This window comes from Lichenostomus cassidix, chromosome 12 (assembly GCF_008360975.1).
Source record: "Lichenostomus cassidix isolate B80296 chromosome 12, HeHo_3.0, whole genome shotgun sequence".
Taxonomy (NCBI): Eukaryota; Metazoa; Chordata; class Aves; order Passeriformes; family Meliphagidae; genus Lichenostomus; species Lichenostomus cassidix.
In genome coordinates this window covers 20,323,064-20,345,365 of record NC_139493.1, presented here as the reverse complement: position 1 = coordinate 20,345,365, position 22,302 = coordinate 20,323,064, and the positions used below count along the sequence as shown (strand labels likewise).

The 22,302-nt window shown below is 45.0% G+C and overlaps 2 protein-coding genes across 9 annotated transcripts in view; both read left to right on the top strand.

The window, feature by feature from the left end:
- SUSD3 (sushi domain containing 3) overlaps positions 1 to 3,256 on the top strand; it is a 32,734-nt gene extending 29,478 nt beyond the window's left edge. For all 3 annotated transcript variants that reach the window (XM_085073172.1, XM_085073171.1, XM_085073173.1), the window contains exon 5: positions 2,862 to 3,256. In XM_085073172.1, the coding sequence (XP_084929298.1) occupies positions 2,862 to 3,069 (208 nt within the window). In that variant the 3' untranslated portion in view covers positions 3,070 to 3,256. The remainder of the gene's footprint in view (positions 1 to 2,861) is intronic.
- Positions 3,257 to 13,539: 10,283 nt separating this feature from the next.
- CARD19 (caspase recruitment domain family member 19) overlaps positions 13,540 to 22,302 on the top strand; it is a 31,579-nt gene continuing 22,816 nt past the window's right edge. For 4 of the 6 annotated variants that reach the window (XM_085073167.1, XM_085073166.1, XM_085073164.1 and 1 more), the window contains exon 1: positions 13,540 to 13,699. In XM_085073167.1, coding sequence (XP_084929293.1) covers positions 13,681 to 13,699 — 19 coding nt within the window. In that variant the 5' untranslated portion in view covers positions 13,540 to 13,680. Of the gene's footprint in view, positions 13,700 to 17,570; positions 17,720 to 20,487; positions 20,554 to 22,302 lie in introns of those variants that run through there. The other 2 variants (XM_085073165.1, XM_085073169.1) reach the window with 2 other exon arrangements.

The window sequence follows — 22,302 nt, the reverse complement described above, 5'->3', positions numbered from 1 at the left end:
AGCTTTGTGGCTGCGTTCTCACACGTCTCAGATGTCCTGTGAACAGTGTTTTCCCTCCAGCAAGGAACAGCTCTCAAGTTGTACAGAAAAATGTTCTTGTGAATCCTCTAAACCCCATTGACAAATGCTGTGGTGGCTCTTCTTCTCCCCTGATGTGAGCTCCAGATTTTATCTGTCAGGTAAAGGCTGACAGATAAAATGTGTCATGCACTTACCTGTGCAGCACCCAGGGCGGGTTTATATTGGCAGGTAAGGGTATGGAGAAGGGTTCTGATCCTCTTGCTGTGGTGTTTTGAAGTAGCCCAGCTGGGAACTGGCATTAAGGAAAGTTGAAGTGCTTGGAAAAACAGTCGCAGTTATTGAGGACACAGTACAGAGCTTCCAAGGATAAGAGAGCAAAATGAAGGCTGTGTCCAACTGAAGGCCATGCACACAGAGCAAAGTCCACTGCATGCACAGTTGTCTGTCCCTTGGTGACACTGCAACCCTCTTAATAGCTCCTCTCATCCTCTGCTGAGGTGGAACCATACTGGCTTCACTGTCCCTCTGATGTCCTCAGGGTTTGATCTATTGCCTGCTGTCTCATCCTACATTTACAAAATCACTGAATCATGGAATAGTTTGGATGGAAAGGGGTCTTAAAAACGATCCCATTCCACCCCTTGCCATGGGCAGGGACACCTTCCACTTCCCCAGGTTGTCCAAGCCACATCCAGCCTGGCCTTGGACACTTCCAGGGATGGGGCAGCCACAGCTTCTCTGGGCAACTTGTGCCAACAGAAGTCAATGAAAGCTTAGTAGTTCCCAAAATGGGAGGAACAGGTTGCTATTCAGGAGTACAGTTCTCCTCCAAGTACAGTTTTAACCAGTTTGGGTTCCTGAGTTGGTGGTAGACTGTGGGTAATAGCAGTGTTTCACAACATAGACCTTTATAGGAGAAACTATCAAAGTGGGAATTCTGCCCAAGTGAGCTCTATTTATTGCACTGTAACCAGAGTACCTAGACTTGAGCTATAATCCTGGCAGGGCAATTTGTAAAGGCTTGCTTTTTTTGCAAAGGTTATTTTGCTGGCCCATGCAAAACTTTATTCCATTTCTTCTCTATGTATATGCTGCTTTGATTCGATTTTTATTTTTACCTTTGACTACCACTTCAAGAAGATGGAACTATTTTTAAAAAATGCACAGCAGCATCTCAGAAGATTTTCTTTTGGCAGTGAGGTGTGCAGCATTCCTCCATGTAGCTTCTGTTCTCTGATGGAAGGTCCCAGGGGTGCTCTGTGCTCAGCTGGTGCCCAGAAAAAGGTACTTGGGATCTTGTTGAGGTCCCAGGATTAAAAGGCATAATTAAAACATTACAGGTCAGTACAACATGGGTGAAGTTACCAGGCTGGTATTTTAAAGAGTTTGTTGTCTCAATTATAGGTGGGTAAATTCTGCTCATCTCAGTACCTCCTTTATGAGTATGTGCAGACTATGCTGATACAATGTCCTCTCACATTCAGTGGTGTTTTAAGAGGCCTTTACACTATCTGACTGTCACTTGTGCCCCCACTAGTTTTGTAATGTAGTTTTCCAGTGAAGAGCAAGATTTATTCTACTTTGCAGGAGAGATGTATCTGCAGCATACATAGTGTGTATCAGGAGAGCAAGACTTCAGTTATTTGGATTTATTTTCTGTTATTCCCCTGTGTTTCCTCTGTGTATGCACCGTTTGTGTGTGAGCATTTCTGCTGGCTTCTGCAGCTGATAATTGCAGAACACAGCTTCTGTTTCCTGGCCAACTTTTCAGGTGTGAAACAGTAAGACTGTGCTGTCCTGGATGGGGATGTGCAGGCTGCTGCCTTCAGAGGCCCACACAAGGTTAAGAGGAAGCTGGAGGAGCCACATGAGCTGGCTCACCTGCAGTGAATGTGGGACAGGAGCTCTCAGCCTTCACCCTACCTGCACAAGCTGCTGTGCAGTAGCCAATGTTTTACAAAAGCCCCCACGCTCAGGCTGCAGCAAATTGGCATTTTTCCCAAAGGGCTGTGACTTGTCTGGTCACAGACCATGCGCAGAAAGCCCCTTGCATCCATGCATGCCATCATGCAGCAGATTTCAGAACAAACATCCCCCTGTGCTCCTGAACGAGGGATGTGTGATTTCCTGAGCATCTTTTCAGAAACTCTGCCATCTCCATCTGCCACTGCTGCTACTCTGCCCACACCAGCCACTGCTGGGGTGTAGCTGTCTGGGGCAGTGACCATGCTGGCTTCCCCCACAGCTAGACAAACCCTCTCTTCCTGATGGGGAAAGGTGGACAGTAGGAGGGATCAGAGACTGACAGTGCTGCAAACACAGAGTCCCAGCCCGTGGTCCCTTCGGAGAGGGCCCGGCAGTAGCCAGGGCAGGCAGCCAAGGGCTGATGCGACTGCTGGCTGCTCTGCAGATAACACCTCTAATCCCACTGAGCACAGCTGGCTTTTGTGCTCCCAGCAGTGCTCCACTAACCAACCAAGGACATTCCTTCTGCACCAGGCTCAGCATTCAAATGTTCCCAGTAACATTCTCTGGATACAATACATAGCGCTACATTGAAGCTGAGAACTCATTTGATGGCAAGCAAACAAATAGCATTTGCCCCAGCCCCAGATAAAACCAACCTCACAAGTCTTTTCAAAGTCTGCATCAGCTTTTACTGAGACACAATTATTTGCCCCACTGCTACCAACTGGTTTTGATGCTGGGAGAAGCAATTCCATATATTACAGCACGAGTCATTTGCGAAATGCCTGATGTACAAATAAAATAGATTAGGAAATTCTGTACCTTCACCAGAATTAATGAAACAGAAATAACTTTTTCCATTGTGCTTACAGGTTCCAGGAAGAGTGGACTTGGGATGTTGTAGTTCCTGGGTGTTGCAAAAACAACAATCACCTGCTGAAGGTAGCCAAGAGCAGTGTTGCACCTGGGATACACGTGGTACCGAGACACAATTCTGTGGTGCAGACAGTGAACTCAGTTGTTGAAGTCTACAGTTTTAAGGACAGTTACAACAAACCAAGCTGCCAGATACCTGGATAGCTGTTGTCTGAAACACAACTGCTTCTCTGGACCAAAATGAAATTTTGATAGAAATATGTGCCTTAAAGACAATATGAAAAGTTCATTATTCATATGAATTGAAAGTCTTCTATATTCCAAGATGGTTATTTAACAGAAATGCTTCAAAGTCTGATACAAATAAAAATTTGAATGTTGGGGCTGTTAATCCGTAGCTGTTCTCTGTGGTTTGCTGTGCAGTGTGACCATGACAAAAGCATATTGTCCTTCTGTACAGCTCGAGAGGTGGTACCCTGACAAAGCGACGAGAGGGAACTCACGGCAGTCTCAATGTGAGATATAGAGTAAGCTCCATTTTATTTCACCAAACGAGAAACTTATATACTGTTACAGATGTTACTAATTATAGTTACACACGTATTCACAGTCTGTTCTCACATAATCAGGGTTCTCTCCTGCATTCTTTGTTAATCACAAGTTCACTCCCGTACATTCCTTACACAGCTGCATCTTCTTGATATTTTCTCACGAAGCGATCTCAGGGAAGCAAGCTATTGCAGCTTGTTAGGATTTTTACTGAGGCCTGAGTATGCTGAGGCTTTGTTCAGGTTTATTTAGTTAACATAAGTTTTGCTGGAAAACTGTGTTTTCCAACATTTCCCCCGTTTCACTTGTGAGAACAGACGTTGTCTGTTATCAGATTAATTTGTTTTGCTATTTTATTTCTACAATTATTAGAAATTTACTTAAGGAAATATCACTAGTTATTTAGTTATGTTGCCACGGTTCAGGAACTGCCATTGTTGAAAACATTCACTTCTCAGGCAAAGCTTGGAGAACTTTTCCCGGGTAAGGACTCCAAGTTTACCTGGAAGAAGATTTAGTTTTTGTAAACTCAATTTGGCAAGTCAAAATTACTTGATTACATTTTGGTGCAGAACACTTGGGACTCATGGCATATTTCCCAGCTAATTAGGACTGAGGCTTGGCCAGAGCCTAGGCCCTAAGTAGGAGGGTTTTCTTAGAACAACAAGCTTTGATTAATATCAATAAGGAGAGTGTCTTAACATGTTACTATTTTTGCAGATAACTATATAAGGTGAGATTAAATATTTGAAAACAGTGGATATTATTATTTGACTTTAACTAAGGAAGATAAAACTGCAAAGGCTTTTGTGAATAATAATATAAACTAACAAATTTAAAACTTAAGATTAATAGCACTGAAAATGAATAAAGCTTGATCTTAATAAATTTGATCTAAAACTAACAAATAGTAAACTGAGTAACACTGAAGAGGCTTAACTATAATTGGATTCAAACTCAATGGAATTTAAAATTGATATCACTTTAACAAACTTAACTCTAACAGAATTTAAAACTTAACAGAATTTAAAATTAACATCACTTAATATTACTTAACAGAATTTTAACCTTAACAGAATCTAAAACTGAATAGAATTTAAATTCAATATTACTTAACTCTAACAGAATCTATACTTAACCAAAGGCACTTAACAGGTAGCTTAAACTATTCAGTAGAACTTTATTTATAGGTTTCATTCACACATCAAAACTCTCAAGAAATCAAAACCACACTCTCAGCAGTTACAGGTTTCATTTACACACTAAAGCACTCAACACTCTCAGCAGTTCAACATTTTCAGCAGTTCAACACTTTCAGCAGGCCTGCAATATTCACACATACACACAAACACTATTTTAAGCAACGCTTTAGCAAAATTCAGCTTTCGTTCAAGGCTTTAGTAATCAAGGTGTTATTTTTTATCAGGATAATATACTGTTACAATGCTTCTTTATTAGTAAAACGCTGGAAACAAGTTTTGGTCTCGGTGTCGGTGTAGCTGGGCAGAAGGAAGAGCCGATCTGCTCCATCTGCCTGGACATTTTCAGGGAGTTTTGGTTGCTGAGCTGCAGCAGGTGGTGAAGGTTTGCCAGGAAGGAGCCAAGCTCAGAGACATTTTCCTGAAACTCTAGAAAGGCTGAAAAGTCATGAAGCTGCACCGGATCAGCCATAGCAAGGCTGTGCTGCTGGTCAACACGTGGCAATGGGTGTTTCACCTGGCAAAGCGAATAATTAGAGGTTTTGGGGAGAATCTGCCGCTCCAATTCGGGTATCAGACTGTTGTTTTTGCTGGCAACACTGTTGGTTAGTTCTGGTTCGCTGCTGAAGCTGTCAATCATTTCTTCCTCGGAGAGGAGTAGAGTTTAGGGTCTCACCATAGACATCACAGCTGGGGCAGTGAAGGAGGCGTGGATGGCTCACGGCTCTGCCTACTGGGGCACCCTCTGCTACCTCTGCTCTCGTTGTCATTCGACCGGAAACCACAGTTGGAACAACTTCCGCCACAGGTCTCTCTTTGTGGCATTCAGGCGGCGTGCGGTGAAGGGCAAGGGCCGCTGCAGCTGCGCAGCCACCGGTCGCTTTCTGTTTGTCTTTTTTGTTTTTACAAGCTTCTGTGCTGTGAGTATCTCTATTGCAGCGGGAACACCAAACTTTTTCGTTACAGTTCTTTCGTACGTGTTTTTCACTGCCACATCGATAACACCGGGGTGATTTCTGGCTACTTTGGTGCTTTACCCGTGATATTTGAGCTCTCTCTAGCATCGTATTCAGTTGTTCTGGTAAAAATTCAACGGTGACTTTCTCAAACAAAGCAGCTAAGATGTTTTTTGTTGTAAAGTTGCTAAATTCTATGATACATTGACACAGGAGTGTCACTGTTGAGCAGCTAGCAGAGTAATGAAAGCACCAGTTCTCAGTGGCAAGAAGGAATGACCTTTATTGTTTTGATTTCATCATATATATAGAGTTTTCAAAAGTCACCCAGATTGGTCGGTCAGAAGCCTTCCCCTAGGCCTGATTGGCCAGGCCTGCACCGTCCAAGTTCTGGGACACTGTTCCAATAACATCCAAACTGTATCTTTATTTATAAAACACAAGAAGAATTCTCGTGGGAAAAACCTGTGCTAGCCACACAGGAGTAGTTTTTTCATCCAATCAGGTAACTTTGTATTCTCAGCTGCCGGCAGCGGCGCGGAGCGCTCTCCCCTTGGAAGCACTGAGAGCGATAGAGGGCTACGATTCCCCCTCCCCCCTGGTGGGGGGGGCTCCCCCGGCTGCGCCGCGGCTGCTGGAGTCGTTTGTATGTTAAAAGCAGCACGGCAACTCTCAGGTTTTTCTCTGCTCTTTGTGGCTGTTATCTCCTGTGCTGTCACCCGTGCAAGTTCTCGCTCTGTTGCATGTTTCTGTAAGCAGGCTATGACTTTACTCCATGGTTTACCAAGCTTTTTTGCAATTTTATCACCTTCCAGAAGTAAAGTAGCTCCATAATTTAACCACTCTCCTATGTCGAATACTGTAATAGGATTTGTAAAAAATCCATAGGCTTGTCGCACCGCCATTAGGCCAGCTAACTGCGATAGACTGCCTTTACTGAGTCCATGCTTTTCTAAAAAGCATAACAATAAAAATTGGGCTACCTCCGTCTCCATTTTGGTCCAGCTGGGTTTAAAGTACCTTGGTCGCCGCCGCCGGAGCGCACCACTGGGGCGTCTCTCTATCTTAACGCAGTCGCCAAATGCAGTGCAGCTTTTCCGAGGTTATCAGCCCTTACAGAAGCGGGTCTTTTTTGGCCCAGGCCCTCGGATCACCTACCCCCTGGCAGGGGCGATGAGCTTGGCCCCCCAGCGCTGCTCTGGGACCTCTCCATTCTCGCCGCTGTCTGGGGCAGGGTCGTAAAACTCTGCTGCCAGTGTCCGTGGTCGTTGCTTTTCGGAGCAAGGTCCTAAGTCCTCCTATCTCCGTATCACGTCGGGGTCACCGTTTGACAAAGCGACAAGAGGGAACTCACGGCAGTCTCAATGTGAGATATAGAGTAAGCTCCATTTTATTTCACCAAACGAGAAACTTATATACTGTTACAGATGTTACTAATTATAGTTACACACGTATTCACAGTCTGTTCTCACATAATCAGGGCTCTCTCCTGCATTCTTTGTTAATCACAAGTTCACTCCCGTACATTCCTTACACTGCTGCATCTTCTTGATATTTTCTCATGAAGCGATCTCAGGGAAGCAAGCTATTGCAGCTTGTTAGGATTTTTACTGAGGCCTGAGTATGCTGAGGCTTTGTTCAGGTTTATTTAGTTAACATAAGTTTTGCTGGAAAACTGTGTTTTCCAACAGTACCCAATTTGTATATTTGCCTCATACAGAGTTGCTGATAATAATTACACACCCCTCAGATTCCAATCTTCTCTGAACCAGTGGGTTTTGTATGAATTTCAGAAAGAAAATTCCCCATATTTTTACATCTCCAGTCCCCCATATTTTTACACAGTAGCCTGATAGAACTACAAAAAAAATTGGTTTTACTTAAATGCCCCATTATTTTGTATCAGGAAGATCTTTAATTCATCTGCTCTGTGTTTAGAGACTATGTGAGCCTGGGTACAGCAAAGGCCCATCTCTAGGTCCGCCTTTGGGAGAGGAGATGGCACATGGAGGGATGTGGTGTCGTGCTGTGGCAGACCTTGGGGCCCACACCAGGGACCTCCTGTAGCTTCTGCAGCTATTCCAGTGTGAGAGCAGTTGGTGTGCAGGTGAGGACAACAGTGCAGCCTTGCTGGAGCAGCCAGCTTGGAATCACTGCATCATTGTCCCTATGAGAGCTCTCTAAATAAAGAGCTGGGATAGCTTTTGAAAGCCTGCCTTCTTTTCCTATTGTTAGTCTATTCCTTGTGTGAGGAAACAAGGTGGTTTTTTTTCTTGTTTTGTCCTTTTTGAATAATTAAGTAACTGATCCAGCTCTTTTTCTGTTGTTTATATGCAAATAGATGTATATCCTAGTTATAGTATAGTTATTTTTGTTCAAGTTGAAGCCTTATTTAGTTCTGCCATCAGCTGTCTAATGGGAATCATAACATCCCTCTCATGGATGGAAACATGACCTTATAGCATGTTCCAGTAATTGTTTTATGGTATATCGCCTTGGTATGAATCAGGTATCCTCTTACAACCTGCAGCTCTGAAGCTTCAGTTTTGAAATTCAAATTACTGTAGCTTGCTGGCAAGCCTAGAAATGCCCTCTTCTATCCTGGCCATACTCTGCAGAGATCAAAAACACATGCTTGAAATTCAGTAACATGGAAGTTGCAGCAAAAGAACTTTTTTATTATTTCTAATAAGCTCAGTTCTACTGTACATTACACCAAGGTACACCCTCCAACGCACTTCTTGGTGTGTGCTGCGAAAAGGAGAATGGGAGTACTTCCCATCACTCCACCTAATTAAGTTCTCAATTCATCCAGTTAATACTAGCCAGGGTTTATCAGGACATAGTTGTGCTGTGAACTATTTTGCCTGCAGTTTTCAGTTCCCTGTCAGACCCAGACAGCTTCTGAACCCAGCTCTGCTCTGCTCTGCTCTGTTCTGCTCTGGTGGGACCTCACATGAAGCTCTGTGTCCTGCTCTGAGGCCCCAGTGTAGGAAGGACATGGAGCTGCTGGAAAGAGTCTGGAGGAGACCACAGAGATGCTCTGAGGGCTGGAGCCCCTCTGCTCTGGAGCCAGGCTGGGAGAGCTGGGGGTGTTCACCTGGAGAAGAGAAGCTCCAGGGAGACCTTAGAGCTCTTTCCAGTACCTAAAGGGGCTCCAAGACAGCTAGAGAGGGACTTGGGACAAGGGGAAATGGCTTCCCACTGCCAGAGGGCAGGGTTAGATGGGGTACAGGAAAGAAATTTTTGGCTGTGAGAGTAGTGAGGCCCTGGCACGGGTTTCCCAGAGAAGCTGTGCCTTCCCCATCCCTGGAATTGTCCAAGGTCAGGTTGGAAAGGGCTTGCTGCAACCTGGGATAGTGTAAAGTGTCCCTGCCCGTGGCAGGGGTTGTACGAGATGAGGTCTAAGGTCCCTTCCAACGCAAACCATTCTGTGATTCTATGGTTCTATTCACTCTTGCATCCTGTGCGTGGCATTTGCTTCTGGCTAGGCCTGGGGCTGGCACCATCTCTGTTGCCTGCCCCATCAACCGTAGCTGTGCCAGGCAGCTCTTTGGGTGGCTCGTGATATTCAGATGGATGCAAGGGGCCAGAAAGTTTTTAAGAAGATGCATTATAAAGTCTCAGCACAAGGCAGTCCCTGAGGGCCCTGCAGGGCTCTTGCAGGGTACCCTTTGGTGGAAAATGGGGTGCAGGGATGTGAAACCTCTGCGCAAAGCTGTGCAGTCCAGCTGTCACAGCAGCAGCAATTCCTCATTGCTGGCATGGGTCTTTCTGGCAGTACAGCTAGGAATGGCTGAGCTCCATCCACCAGAAGACAGACTCCTGGGTCCTGTTTGGGAGCAAATGCTTGAATAGCATCCATGGTGAAAGTCTGCAGGTGGATGAAAATAAAAACCAAAAAGTGTGAAAGGAGTATAGAGACCAACAAAGGCTGGGAAAAACAGCCAAACATCTGAGATGCCCCTACACATGTGGCTGGTACATTAGAGTTAAATGCAAAGACATTACAGAATTTCCCAATAATGAAAGGTATGACATAGTAAGAATGACTCGTGCTTGTGGGACAAATTACAGGACTGGGATCTTGGCATAGTAAACTATGGTTTGTTCCCGGTAGATCACATGAGAAGGAAGGCCTGTGCGTTCCCTGAAGTTCAGCATGAGGTAAAATCTCATTAATCAGTGTCTGTGGTGTGAGGACAAAGAGCAAAGGAGCGTTGGCACATGGGCTGTGGGGTGTCCAGCACTGACTCTGCAGTTAGGAGGAATAGCTGTGGAAATTTACCTGGGAAAATACCAGAATCATCTTCAAGACTGGGTGACTTTGTCTAATCCTCTGCTGGAGAAGTGTACAACCATTAGGAAGCTGAACATCTGTTTTGGCAACTGCTTTATTTCTGAAGGCAATGTGAAGTGGGTGGCAGCTGCTTCTGCCTATAGCAGGGATAAACTTGTTAAAAATCAAAAGGGACATTTGAGTGAATGTGAAAATACATGTTTTTAATGGAGACCAGCAGAAAAAGGAAAAATTTTGAAGGACTTCAAAAAATTGAAGGACTTCAAGTAAGTACAAAGACCATGTGCATGGAGCATGGGAGAGCTGACAACCACTAGCAGGGACTGGTAAAAAGCATGCCAGACCAACTTGATGCTGGCAACAGCAAAAATCTAATACAGCTGACTCAGGAGCTCTTGAGGACATGAAAATCAGAGTGGAAATACTAAAAAAAAAAGAGAATGTGACAGACAACTGCGGTGCAGCACAAAAAGAGATTCAGAAAGCTGTTCAAAAAGAGGTAAATGTATGTCAGGGCAACAAGGGAAATGAAAGAAGAGAAAATACAGTGGAAAAAACAGAGGTAAAATTCCAGGCAAGGTATAGCTTGGGAAAAGCGAAAACAGGCCCAGGGATGACAACCACTTAATGTCTACTTTGTATCAGGCATCACTAGAAAGTTCACTGGTTATTGCAGTGAATTTTAATACAGGACTAGGATTGCAGCCTCAAATAAAGCAAGAAAACACCCACAAATATGAAGATAAAATTTCTTTGCATGATTAAATTCATCCTAAAGCACTAAGAATTAACTAAGCAATATTTGAACCACACTGATTTCAGAATCAATTAAGTTGGAAAAGACCTCAGAGACCATTGAGTCAAACCTATGACCAAACACCACCTTGTGAAACAGACCATGCCACTGAGTGCCATGTCCAGTTGTTCCTTACACTCCTCCACGGATGAGGGTTCCACCACTTCCCTGGGTAGCCCTTTCTAATATTTAATCATCCTTTCTGTGAAGAATTTCTTCCTAATGTCCAACCTAAACCTCTCCTGTTGCAGCTGAAGACAATGTCCTCTTGTCCTGTCACTAGTGGGAGCAGAGCTCAATGCCCTCCCTGGCCACCGGCTGCACCCTCTTGTCAGGGCAGTGTAGAGAGCAAGAAGGTCCTTCCTGAGCCTCCTTTTCTCCAGGCTGAGACCCCCCAGCTCTCTCAGCTGATCTGCATCAGAGGACTTGTGCTCCAGACCCTTCACCAGATTTGTTGCCCTTCTCTGGACCCACTGCAGCACCTCACTGGCCTTCCTGAATTGAGGGGCACAGAAGTGAACACAGGACTTAAGACACATGTACTGATACAGCTTCAGGAAACTTTGAAGGAATAAGGGAAGTCTTAGAAAATGGGAAAGGGCAAATCTAACTTCAATAAGGGGAGAGAAGAGAACTTCAAAAGTACCAGAGTGGAAGGGCTTCTCTGATCCCCAGAAGTGTAGAAAAAATGATTAAACAATTCCTTCACAAAGAAAATACATCTCAACCTAGGATTGAACAGAGTTGTAGGCATAGGAGGGAGGTGTTCTGTCCTACTGGCAATATTATGCCTACAGTACCTGTTTGAAGGGTGACCAAGATATCCTTGATCCTGCCTCTCTGCAGCTTCTTTGAATTTCTTTCTTCTTCTCATCTCTATGATTATGTTTACTGAATTTCATTATTTAGCTGCCTGCTGTTATAATTTTATTGTGTAGCTTTAAAATGCAATAATAAGACTGAAGGTGAAATAAATTCCCTGTGGGGAAGTTTGAGTCAGCACTTCGTGTCAGCAGAGAGCCTGCCTCCTGTTCTACGTGAGGCAAAGCTGAATAATGTTGGATGGGACAAAATGCACCCTTGAGCTGCCAGGCATGCTGGCAGCCATGGGAATCACCACAGAAATTAATAAATTTACTGTCCCTGTGCCAGAGCACTGCATGACTATCATTTATTTGGACATCTAATGCAAGAGGCAGCAAAGTTACACCAAGATAAGGAAGCAACACCCAAAATGTTTGTATAAGATTTGTGGCTCGGCTCCCTCTGGGACTGTGCTTAGTTCTGATGGCTGCACCCCCTAGAGTTAGCTTTATTGCTCATGCAAACATAATTTATTGTCAGAAGGGAAATAAGTGCTGTGCAGGAAGGAGATGAAAGCAGCTGAGACTCTAAAACAGACATTTAAAACCTTGTAGCCTTTAAATGTTTGTTGGCCAGTGGTTCCAGTTGGATTCAGGCTCCTATTTCTGCTACAGAACACTTGCATTTCCTTGTGTGTTTTATGGAACTGATGGCTTGCACACTTGCACACTGCTCACAGAAATGTTTCCCCCCAGCCATACGTTGTGTCTATGAGCTGGAGTCAGGACTGGCTTCTAACCCATGCCCTGTGCTGGCCTTTACTTCACACAGACTGTGGGTTCCATGCTGGCTGCAGACCGTCCTCTCCGTCATTCCTGTCTGTGGGGGTCAGATGAGGCCTGGAGCTGGCACAGAGATGCCTTCCATGTGATGACATGTACCCAAAAGGCTTTGTTCCCAGAGCTCTGCAGAATGTCAGTTTGCCAAATCTGTCAACTGTTTATTTACACACCTATTTTAAGGGGAGGATGCTCTAACAGCTTTATTTGCTTCCTGTCCTCAAAGAATTCAATTGTTTGGTGTTTTTTTTAATAATTAGTTGAGTATTTTTTCTCACGTGTAAAATTTGATTTGTGCTTTACAAGGGATCAGATAAGGAGCCAAGTGCAGTATTGAACAAGTTTGTGAAGCTTGCTATTCATTCTCCTGAGTACAACCTAACAGCCAACACAGAATCTGTGCAATATTTATCAGGACTATTTGTGATCAGTGTAGTCGGACTTAATTCTACATACCGATTTTTCTCTTGTCCCAGGAATAAGAGATACACAATTTTTCCATTATCTGCATCATCTTCTCGTTTTACTAATGCTGTTAAAATTTCCAAGAATAGGGTGTCATTGAGCAGAATCAGGGGTGTGTAATTCACCAGGTAAATACATAGGAAGTTAAAACTGACCAGGGATTTCAAGACCTGTGGATGCTCCAGGCTATCATAGAATATCCTGAGCTGGAGTGGACGCTCAGGGATCATGGAGTCCAATTCCTGACCCTGCACAGACACACCAACAATCCCACCCTGTGCCTGAGAGCATTGTCCAAATGCTCCTGGAGCTCTGGCAGCCTTGGGGCTGTGATCATTCCCTGGGAAGCCTGTTCAGTGCCTGACCACCCTCTGAGGAAAGATGATTTCATCCAAGTCAGTTCTGTTCCCATTTCACGGTTTGGCTTAACTGGTTGGAAATAAAGAGCTGGGAATTTGCAGCACAGCTTCTGCCTTTGTGTTTGGAGTCAGAGAATCTTTTTCTTCATCTTCTAACCAACAAAGTAACCATAGAAGTAATAATACTCTGACTATATAAATAAGGCTGGAAAATATCCCATTTTATATGCAAAGCAACTCTAGAAATTATTAGCACACACACAGAAAGCCTTCATAACTTTGAGTAAACAAACATCTTAGTTTTCAGAGCTAATTACACGTCCCCTAAAATTCGCAGCAAATTGCTGCTGACTCCCAGGCGCAGAGGAGCAGCCGCCATCGCTCCCCATCTGCCGGCTGTCACAGCCGAACTCGCTCCCTCTCTGTTTACTTTCGCTTCTCTAAGTTGCCCGTGACCTCTGCTTATCCCGGCAAGGAGGATTGCGCTGCGGCCGCCCCGCGTGGGACGTGTGCCGGGTACGGCACACACCCACCCCTGAAATCCATGGATGATGCTCTACAGAAGAGGTAAGTGCACATTTGTAACGAGGAATTTGGGCAAAACAACGGTCTGAAAGGTGCAAATCTGTGGGAACAGAAGTTCAGTGCCGGAGGGGCAGTGGCTCTGACGGGAGTGGCCAGCTCGTCACTGCCTTCCCATTTTATTTTTCTTCTTAGAGCTTGTTTTTGTAAATTACTGACTAAAACTTGCTGAAGGGAGCCTACTGCGCAATCTGAGCTTTTAAAAACATTTTATTGTATTTTCTTAAACACAAAGACTTTGTTAGAGGAACTGCTTGCGGTATCTGGATTCGATTCGTTGCTAAAGAGATTCGGTCCTCTGGCGGTGGGAAAGTAACAAAGCGTATTGTGATTCAACAGTTAACAGATAAAACAAAACACTACATGATGATGTTGCCAGGACAAGGGTGATGTTTAATAAGTCAAATTATTCATTCAAATAAACAAATCGGTCGGTTTAGCGGGGGGGGGGGGGGGGACAGTACTGGCTTTTGAGATTAGCTAACCAGGAAATCGATCTGCTGGGAAATAAAACACTGTTGTGCAGGTCACTTCGCTTGGCCACTAAATTCGAAGGCAGAACTCTGAAATGAATCCGTTTTAGAAAGGCATTGGGCTCTGTCAGGAAGCGGGGGCTTCGCACGGTGCCGCTCTCCCCGGTAGCGGTTTGAAGTCCGCGTTTCTCGCCTCGCTGTTCGCGTACAGCTCATCACTGTGACCGCGACCGAGATGCGGCTTCCACATCCGGCTGTGCTCTTTGAATGTCACGGATCACACCATGGGAGGACATTCGGCGCCCAGCTCCAGCCAGGTCGCTGCCTCCCAGGGAGCATGTCCATGTCGGCTGCCTCTGCTGTGGTCGTGTGGCTCCCCAAGGATCAGTCTTTCCAAGGCAAACCTAACAGCGATCCTGCAGCAGAAGTCTTGCATTCCACCGGCATGAGAAAGAGATATGTTTAACCTCTGCTTCTTGTGTATTTATCTGAGTCTGTAGGACAAAAATATCTCCAGGCAGTGTGGCACTGTACATCGCAGCATACCTGAGGAACTGATTTTCACTTCCATTTCACTCACCGTACTTGGAATCACTGTGTGCTGAAACACATTTAGATTTACATTAGAGATTTCGGTCCATGTCACATCATTAAGATGACCAGGTTTTCTGTTTAGTGGTTTAGCTTCTAGTAGTTTTAAAAGTTCTAAAATTTTAAATTTAGAATTTCTAAAATTTCCTGAAGTTTCCAGGGAAACTTTTTAGCAGAGCACAAAATGCAGTGAATTCAGGGAGGGGAAAAAGGGTTATAAAAACAAATCCTCAGCATAGCATTCTCCCTCTGCTTCTTAGTATTAGGCAACCTCTCTTGCTGTAATATTTTAATATACATATGAAAGTGAATCATAGAACAAAATAGTTTGAGTTGGAAAGGACCTTAAAGATCACCTTGTTCCAACCCCATGCCATGAGTAGGGACACTTTCCCCACTGCGTCAGGTAGCTGAGCCCCATCCAAAATAGTCTTAAAAATATATGATGAAAGGAGTTACAAAATTCCAAGTTCTTTTCCACAAGGTTCCTGCTTCTTTACCACAATACATTGCCAAAATCAAACCAATACAGGCATGATCAAGGTCTCCATGTGCAATAATAATAAGAAAAAAATTTATTTTCATGCTGTTAGGAAGATCTGGATTCCAGAGGGTAAATAGAATAAACTCAGGATGTTTATATTCTATTGATCTTCTCAAGGATATGCATCATGAAGGTCACAGCATTTGACAATACTAAAAATATTTCAGTGAGGTGTTTTCTCCATGTTCTTACTGTTTCTAGAGATGAAGCTGCTTTGTTGTGTGCAGAGGTATAGATCAACAAGTTAAAGAGTAAATGTGGGGCAGGTAACTCATTTGTTAATGGATGTGCATTAAATTGTGTGAGATGCAGCAGTTGTGGCCATGGTCACTGGGAATGTCTCCATGATGAGCACCTTGGATCATTATGTGGCACAGGGTTGGACGCCATGTTCTTGGGAGAGCTGTGCCACACTAGAAACTGCACCCTGGCAGGGAAGGCCAGATTCTGAAAGCAGAAGTGACAGTATCAGAGAGAGAAATGATCCAGAAGCATCAGACCTGTCTGGGTAACTCTGCCAGTCAAAATGCTGCCCCAGGACTAGTTTGGGGCTTGTGATGGGTATAACACTCTCCCTGTGATACCTCAAACTGGGCTGTGCTTGGTGTAACACTCCCCCCATGATGCCTCAAAGTGGTGGCTCTCACAAACTACCAGCAAATTCTCTGTTTTCTTTTCTTTCAATAACAGCCAGGCTAGCTGGAGCTGTCTCTCTGGAAACCCAAGAGTGGGTGTACAGTGTGTCATGTGCAGGGCCAGGAGTTGGACTCAATCGTCCTTGTGGGTCCCTTCCAACACAGGAGATTCTACGATTTCTCACTAAATCCTTTTGGCAACTCATGGCTACTCATTAGACTTCAGAAGTCCTGGCCTGTCCATCAGGACATGCTGACTTCCAGCATTAGTGCCCCACGCTCCCAAGGCACCACAGCACTCAAAAGCATGGAGCTGTATGATTTATTATCTGTTTAACCAGTCCTAGTATATCAGCAACAGCTTTTCCACATGCTTGGGTTCAAACTGAGTCAAAATTTAGGTTTGATATATGAAAGAAAATCTTCCTTGTGAGGGTGGGGTGGCCTTGGCACATGTTGTCCAGAGAAGCTGTGGCTGTCTGGAAGTATTCAAAGCCAGGTTGGAGAGGCTTCGAGCACCCTGGTATAGTGGAAGGTGTCCCTGCCCATGGCAGGGGGTGGAACAAGATGGGCTTTAAGGTGCCTTCCTACTGAAACAATTCTATGATTCCATGATTCTATGGCATGGAGGCAAACCAGGGAAAACGTTTCAGGATCATATGGACTAGTTTCATGCACTAATGGCTGTTTCCTGGGTAAGAGTATATCTTGCTGCCTGCGAACTTGTTCTTAACCAAACTTTAAGTAAGAGATTACCCTTGTGCAAGGGTACTTGAGTGGTTAAGTATGTTATGTACCAGTCTGGAGGCAGCTTTGCCTACTATGAGTTTAATCCCTCCAGAATACTTCTGTCTCTCTTATAAAGTTTCTTCATGGTTTCAACACAGTCATAATTAGAAACAACCCTAGGTATTTTTCATAGTAAAACCCCACCTTTTTATACATTATAAAAATATGTTTTTTGGGGAAAAAATCCCTGCAACAGTAAATAATGTATACCTTTCTTTGTCACAGTTTTCAAAACCGAGGTTCATTTTAAATTCTCTGCAGCATTTATCCCTAGTAAGGCATATTCTCTTCCAGACGTTGCTGGGTAATTAAATGTTGACAAAATTTAGTGCAAATGGCAGGTTTTTATATCCACAGACTTGCTTGTCCTTTTTCCCTCATGAAGTTAAATATCCCAATTAATTTGATACTTCAGTGCAACCTTTTCTATGAGAGAAGTTGTCCCTGCTCCTTGGGCTTGAGTCACTGCCTGCCCAAAGTTCCTGATGTGTCCAGCTGCACTTAACGCGTGCTGTGCTGCAGCATAAGGAAAGTGTAAACTGTACATGGATATTGTGAAGACGTAGACATGGTATTTTGGACAGTGAAATTACTTCTGGAAAAGGAAATTGCGGCTTTACTAACTACGCATGAATTGTTTAAACATTGATGGCTGTGCAAGTGTAAATTCATGTTTCTGCACTGGACAGCTTGGTGAGCACAGACATTTTAAGAACTGTTTTACCTCGAAGCTGTCAAGGCGATGGGAAACCGCGGTGTGGCTTCATGGGGCCCGCCCTGGTACCGCACTAACTCCCTCCGGCCGCCACCGCCCCCACGCTCCCTTCCCCCGGCTCCCCCGCGCCGCCTCCGGGCCCGGGAGGTGGTGCCCGGCCCCGCCGCCCCGCCCGCCCCGGCCCTGGCAGGAAGGCCGAAGGCCGCCGTCCGAAGGCCGCAGCCCGCGGGCCGGGCGGGGCCGGGGCTGCCATGGGCGGTGAGTGCGGGACGGGCAGGGTCCGGGGACCCTCCGGCAGCTTCGTGAGGCGCCGCTGCGCTCCCGGGCCCGGGCCGGAGCTCCCGGGGGGCCGCAGGGCCGGTGTTGGCGTCCCGCCGGCGCCGCCAGCGTGGCGGCCCCGCGGGTTTGGCTGCCCGGCCGTGGGTCGGGGGGAACCATCCGCGCGGCCGTGGACCCGCCGGGCAGCGGCCGCCGCTCGGCCGTGCCGTCCCGGCCCTGGGAGGTGCCGTGGGGTCCCCGCACGGCCGGGCCGCTGTGACAGCGCGAGCAGGCCTGGGCTGGGCGCGGGGCTCGGGGCAGCAGGTGCGTGCGGAGCCCTAGCCTGGTTGTCGCCAGGTGTAGCGGGGCAGTGGCAGATTACACACCCTGGCACACTGGCTGCGTGTCGTGTGGCAGCGAAATCTCCTGTTTGCCCCCATCCTCTATCCACCTCACTGGGATTGTGCCTCTTCACCTGGGCAGCGAGCACACAGGCTGTCCTGGTGACTCGAGGGCCATGTTGTTTTAGCCATCGTATGGAGCTTGGAGGACTGCGATTGTGTGTAATCTGATGTCACACTCGGGTGTTGAATGCTTTTTAATATTTCGCTCACTGTGCAGTTTTGCTACTTTTCTGCTTTTAAAAGATATTTCAAGTAAAAATGATTTACTGAAGTCTGCAATTCCCTGATAGGAAGGTATAGCCAGGTGGGTGTCAGTCTCCCAAGCACTGAGCAACAGGTGATGAGAGGTAACGGCCTCAGGTTGCACCAGGGGAGGTTTAGGTTTGATAATAAAGAAAATTTGTTTATTGAAAGGGTTGCCCAGGCGTGGTACAGGCTGCCCAGGGTAAAGGTGGAGTCACCATCCCTGGAAACGTTCAAAAAACGTGTGGATGTGGCACTCCAGGACATGGTTTAGTGCTAAACATGGTGATGCTGGATTGATGGTTGGATTCAAAAGTCTTACGTTTCCTTCTCAACCTGAATAATTCTGTGATTCTTTTGACTTGCTGTCAGAGACTCTTGACTTCTGTTTGCTTGCCAGTAGCACATGGCAGTGGGTGGGAGTAGCAGGGGAGGGCAACATCTTGTTTTTCACCTTTCTACCATTCTTCCAGCCCAGAGGAGCAGGCCAGTTGCTCTTCATCAGTGCATTTGGTAATCAGTACCATTTGATCATCTCAGATAATTTCTCTGCAGCCAGACTCCTCCTTAAATCCTTGGCATCCTTTTCTTGGGCTCTTGAAAGGGAAAAGCCAAAACTAAATTAGTGTTAGGCTAACATTTTGTTGAGAGAGGCTTTTTAATCTCTTTCCTGAGGTGTTACAGAAAGGAGTTGTCATGGACATGTGCAAGTGGTTTGATCATCAGATCCAAACCTTCAAGGTTTTGGTTGCCAGCTTTCCTGTATAAAGTTTATGAAGATCACCCAGGAGTTTTACAGGAAGTAGCAGCTTGTGTTTGCACTGCACAGCAGACACCATTGAGATTTCTGGAACGGAAGTTTGCAAGTTCTGTGTATTACAGAGAATGTCAGAGAGTTGCATTGGGTTTTGTGTCTGTTGTATTTAAATTTATCTGCTTAATAAACTTAAGGGGAAAACAAACCAATGATGAAACCATAATAAGATACAGTGGTGTCAGAGACAGCCTCAGGAGTCCTTACGTAAATATTAGTGGAGTTATTAATTAGGAATGTTTATCTGCCTGACATAAAGGGGTTGGCAGCATTTATGTTTGCAGGGCCCAGGTGTGGATGAGAGTGCTTACATGTCACAGTATGGCAAGGAAGGGATCTCAGCCTACAATTTTGAAATGCAGCTGTATTTATTAATTTTCTGTGATGAATAGGAAGTAGCAGTGCAGCTCCTTAGAGCTCTGTGGCTTTATCTGGAAGGGCAGCAAAAGTAGATCATGGAGAAAAGCATGCATGGGACTGTGACAGACAAAATCCTGTTTGATGTTCCTTGTACAGAAAGCAACATGATGTCTTTTATGCTAAGGATAGTTAAGCAGAACCAAAATTACAGAGGGGTTTTTAGCAACCAGTATAACCTGAAAGTTCTTGCTTCTGAAAACCTGAAAGTTCTACTGTTATGCCAGTGGCTAGTAACAGCTTTCAGGGACCACATACCTCACCACAGGCATATGGAGCAGGAGTGCAAAGGTTTGTCCAACATCCTGGCTGCTGCCAGGGTCTGACATATCCCTGCCTTGATTAGGAATTGTCCCTGACAAACTCCCTGTGAACACTCTGCTGTTAAATCAGGAAGAACGTTAGAAAAGGTGTCCCTGTTACCCCTGATGTTTTTTCTGCAGGTGCTGTAGCAGACAGTCTGGCACCTTATGGTCACATGCACTAAGTTGTTTTTATGAGCCTTTTTATTTCCAAGAGCAGAATATATTTCAGCAGCCTTACAATGCCAGTACTTAGTGTATTGGCTGTGTTATTCTGCAGCTATTGCCCATTTGGAAGGAAAGATCAAGAGATGTCATTTTGTGAAGGGTTTCAGTGAGGGTAACTTGAACCTGCAGGTGGAAATTGGCGAGTGTGGTGCTTTGTTACTGTCATTTGCTGCTTGCACAGTCATCATCAGTAAATCAGTGATTATAATTTATTTTATAAATTATTAATTTAAATATTTTATAATTGTTTTATAATTTATTTTATCCTCTGTTTGAGGACCTGCTAGATACAAATAATGTCTTGCTTTTCTCTGATATCTATTAGTTTTACTTGTGCTTCCTTTCCTTCCATGTGTGCAGTCTGGTGGCAGGGCGTATCCTAGTGTGGGTGCCTGTGCTGTGTGCCAAAGGCTGCTTGGACTTTGGGTAAGAGAAAAAACTGGGTGTGTATGGTCTGTCATGGGCTTTTAGTAAATATAAGTCAGTAACATGAAATTATTAGTCATGTTTTCTTCCCAACTGCCAAAGACAGTTCCTGAGTTTCTTATCTGCCTATTTGACAAGTTTTCATTACTTCAGAGTAAGGAAAATACCAACTCCTTTTAAAAAACTTTCAGGACAGGATCAGTGTCATGATGTCAAATCTCGGCTATATTTGCTTTTCTGTAGGGCTGAGCTCACTGCCAGCCCTCCAGCTACTTCCCAGCACCTGCACTCTGGAACAAACCTGCTTTAGGCTCCAAAGTCTGTGGGACAGGATTAAGCCCAGTTAGATTAATGTTCTGGCAGAGGGGAAAGTGTAACTACTGTAGTATACGAAATGTCAAATTTAAAGTTAGATTCAATCCTTGTGCACTCTGAGGGTATTAAAATGCCTGGCAATGCTACACCTGTGCTTTAACATGTGGTAAATAGACCTGCTCTCACAGTTTTGGTGCTCTGAACTTTCTAGGCAAGTACTGGCTAAGAGTACAACTGTCCCTTTAGTGCTGGGGTGACTCCTGCTTGAAAACAGTCTCCTTAGCATAATGATTTTAAGTCGTCCTTGCAGCACCTGTTGTCACTTTGAGGCAGTGCAAAATAAAAGCTGGCTGTGCAAAATACCCCAAACAACCCCTCCCTATGTTCTCAAGACCTGATGGCACATCAGTAGCCTTGCTGCAGTCATGAAGTTACCACACTTGGCATTCTTGTTACTCAAAAATGTATGTAATAGGTATGTTCATTGTTAAAAAGCTGCTGCTTGTGCACAGTGATTATAAAACCTCATAGCAGAGTCATGTTTGTACACCCATACCTGGGCCATGGCTGGCAGTGTGCCAGGAGTGAGTCTGTGCCTTGACAGAGCTCCTGGAGTAGGATGGGTGCAGGGGCATTGCATGGTGCCTTGTTTCAACTGCTAGGATTAATGGGGCTTATTTTGTTTGTTTTCTTTAAATTTAGTAATTAAAAAAATAGTTTTGTAACTAATTTAAGAAAATTAGTTTTCTTTAAATTAGTTCTGCACTGGTGGGCAGTGTCAGTGTGGGAAGTTTTACTTTTCTGGTCTGAAGGTAGTTCCTTGTGTGGTTTGGGCAGAGATTTCTCAGAATTAGGGAAAAGACAAAAGATTTTGGAATAAAGAGGTCAGGTCCTGGAAGGGTGAGATATTTCTACTCTGCTTTTATCCCAGCTAGTGTTGAGCTTGATAACTGCTCTTCCGGAAATGTTAAACCTTGCAGCCCATCCTAAATATTGAATGAAAATACTTTGGAGAGGTGCAGGTGCAGGCAGGTGAAACCTCTGTAGGGATGGGGAGGAAGCCGACTGCTTCTTGGGTGCTTCTTAAAATCAGAGCATCCCACTGCATGGGAGAAGCATCTTGCAAGGGCCTAAACCAGGCATTAGACCTTTCCTTGTGGCAGGCACAATTTAGCAGTAGCTGGAGAGGCCAAGAGCGTGGTCTCATTCTCTGCCTCTGCCTTTTGGCCCAGAGGGTTAGAAAATGTAGCTGCCCCTGAAATCTTGGAGCGGCCTCTGCGCCGTAATATGGCACCCCAGGGTGTGGGTTTCAGGTGACAGCAAAACAGTTGTATAAGGTGATGGTTTAATGAGTGTACGTAAATGAAAAGTGTCACAAGGACAGGGAGTGCTCGTGGCTGCTCAGAAATAGCATTTGGTTTAAATGAGATCTTG